The sequence below is a fragment of the Stegastes partitus genome, unplaced genomic scaffold, assembly GCF_000690725.1.
Source record: "Stegastes partitus isolate 25-593 unplaced genomic scaffold, Stegastes_partitus-1.0.2 Scaffold188, whole genome shotgun sequence".
Taxonomy (NCBI): Eukaryota; Metazoa; Chordata; class Actinopteri; family Pomacentridae; genus Stegastes; species Stegastes partitus.
The window spans coordinates 788,984-790,363 of record NW_007577919.1 but is presented as its reverse complement, the minus strand read 5'-3'; the positions used below and the strand labels follow the sequence as shown (position 1 = coordinate 790,363).

Sequence of the window (1,380 nt, the reverse complement as noted above, 5' to 3'; positions counted from 1 at the left end):
TTGTCCGAAACTACTCAAAATTAGTCAAAAACATGTCGAAAATTACTCAAAAGCTGTCCAAATGACTTCAAAATGGTCAGAAATGACACTTGGAAAGCTCAAATGTGTTCTGAGGCTCAGAAATGATGGAAAAAGTCCATTTAAGTGATAAATCTGGACCCTCCTCTGTGGACTTCAAGGACCTGGACCTCTGGAACATTCACAGCATGAAGGTAAAAGTCTGATCATTTAATATACTAAAGTTATTGTAGATAAATCAGATGTCAGCAGAGAACACATAGAACCAGAACCAGAACCAGAACCAGCTGCTTTAACTGTCTCTGAAGGCAAATGGCCAGAAACAGGACAAAGCAGGAAACATCTGTCCGGCTGCGTGGCATCGTGGGAGAACAGCGCCGCCTGCTGGCCGCTGTTCAGAGCCGCGCAGCAAAGCACTATGGGTAATCTGTCTGCACATGACATTAGGTATCCAACAAAGTGAAACATATTAGACACAAAACAACACAAAAGAGACAAAATTATCACAAAAAAAAGACACAAAATGACAAAAACAAGCCAAAAAACACACAAAAAAGATTAAAAAACACAAAACAAATCAATATTTATTCATGTAAAGAAAGAAAAACACCATTAAAGCTTCGTTTTGGTCTTTATTGTGGTTGATTTTGATATTTCAGCTGTGTTGCGTTCAAAGACATTTGTTCTAAAATAAATGACATCATTTTAGTATTTGCATTAACATGAAGCATCAGGAAGGTTTGAATCAACAGAAACAAGATGTGAAACAACACAATCGTATTTATTAATGTAAAAAGTGCTGGTAAAGCTTTTTATAGTTACTGAGCCTTTCTTCTGGTTGTTATTGTTGATTCAGTTCTGTTGTGTTCAGGGTCACTACGAACATGTAAACACACCTTTAATACCTGCATGAGTCGTCATAATCTGACATTTAGCTGTAACATGAATTCTTTATTTAGTGCCACTCTGCTTCCTCTTGGCGGCGCCTCCAGCAGCAGGTCAGAAGTGGGCCTGGTAGGCCAGCAGGTATCCATCGTTGTACATGTAGATCTGCTTGTCGATGGGGTTGTAGCTCACGCTGGCCACTCCTTTGGCGATCTTCTCCAGCGGCAGCGCCAGCGAGTTGTCCTCTTTGCCCGTCGCCGTGTCGAAGGCGTAGAACACCTCCTCGCGGTGCTCGTCCAGGTAGCGGGTGGCGTACAGCACGCCGCACACCATGAAGGCGTTGCTCACCGCCTTCTTGAACAGCCTCGTCTGCCACGTCTGCGTCACGTTCAGACTCTTGGTCTCGTCGTCCCAAACCAGCCGGCTGGCCACCAGGTTGCCGTGGTTACCGACGGTGGCGTACAGCGCCCACAGGCC

At 44.3% G+C, this 1,380-nt stretch overlaps 1 protein-coding gene across 1 annotated transcript in view; it reads right to left on the bottom strand.

Annotated features, from left to right (window-relative positions):
• Positions 1–630: 630 nt before the first annotated feature.
• The window catches only part of LOC103356180 (uncharacterized), a 4,509-nt gene continuing 3,759 nt past the window's right edge, over positions 631–1,380 (bottom strand). Inside the window, exon 5 of the mRNA XM_008280250.1 lies at positions 631–1,375. Coding sequence (XP_008278472.1) covers positions 1,018–1,375 — 358 coding nt within the window. The 3' untranslated portion in view covers positions 631–1,017. The remainder of the gene's footprint in view (positions 1,376–1,380) is intronic.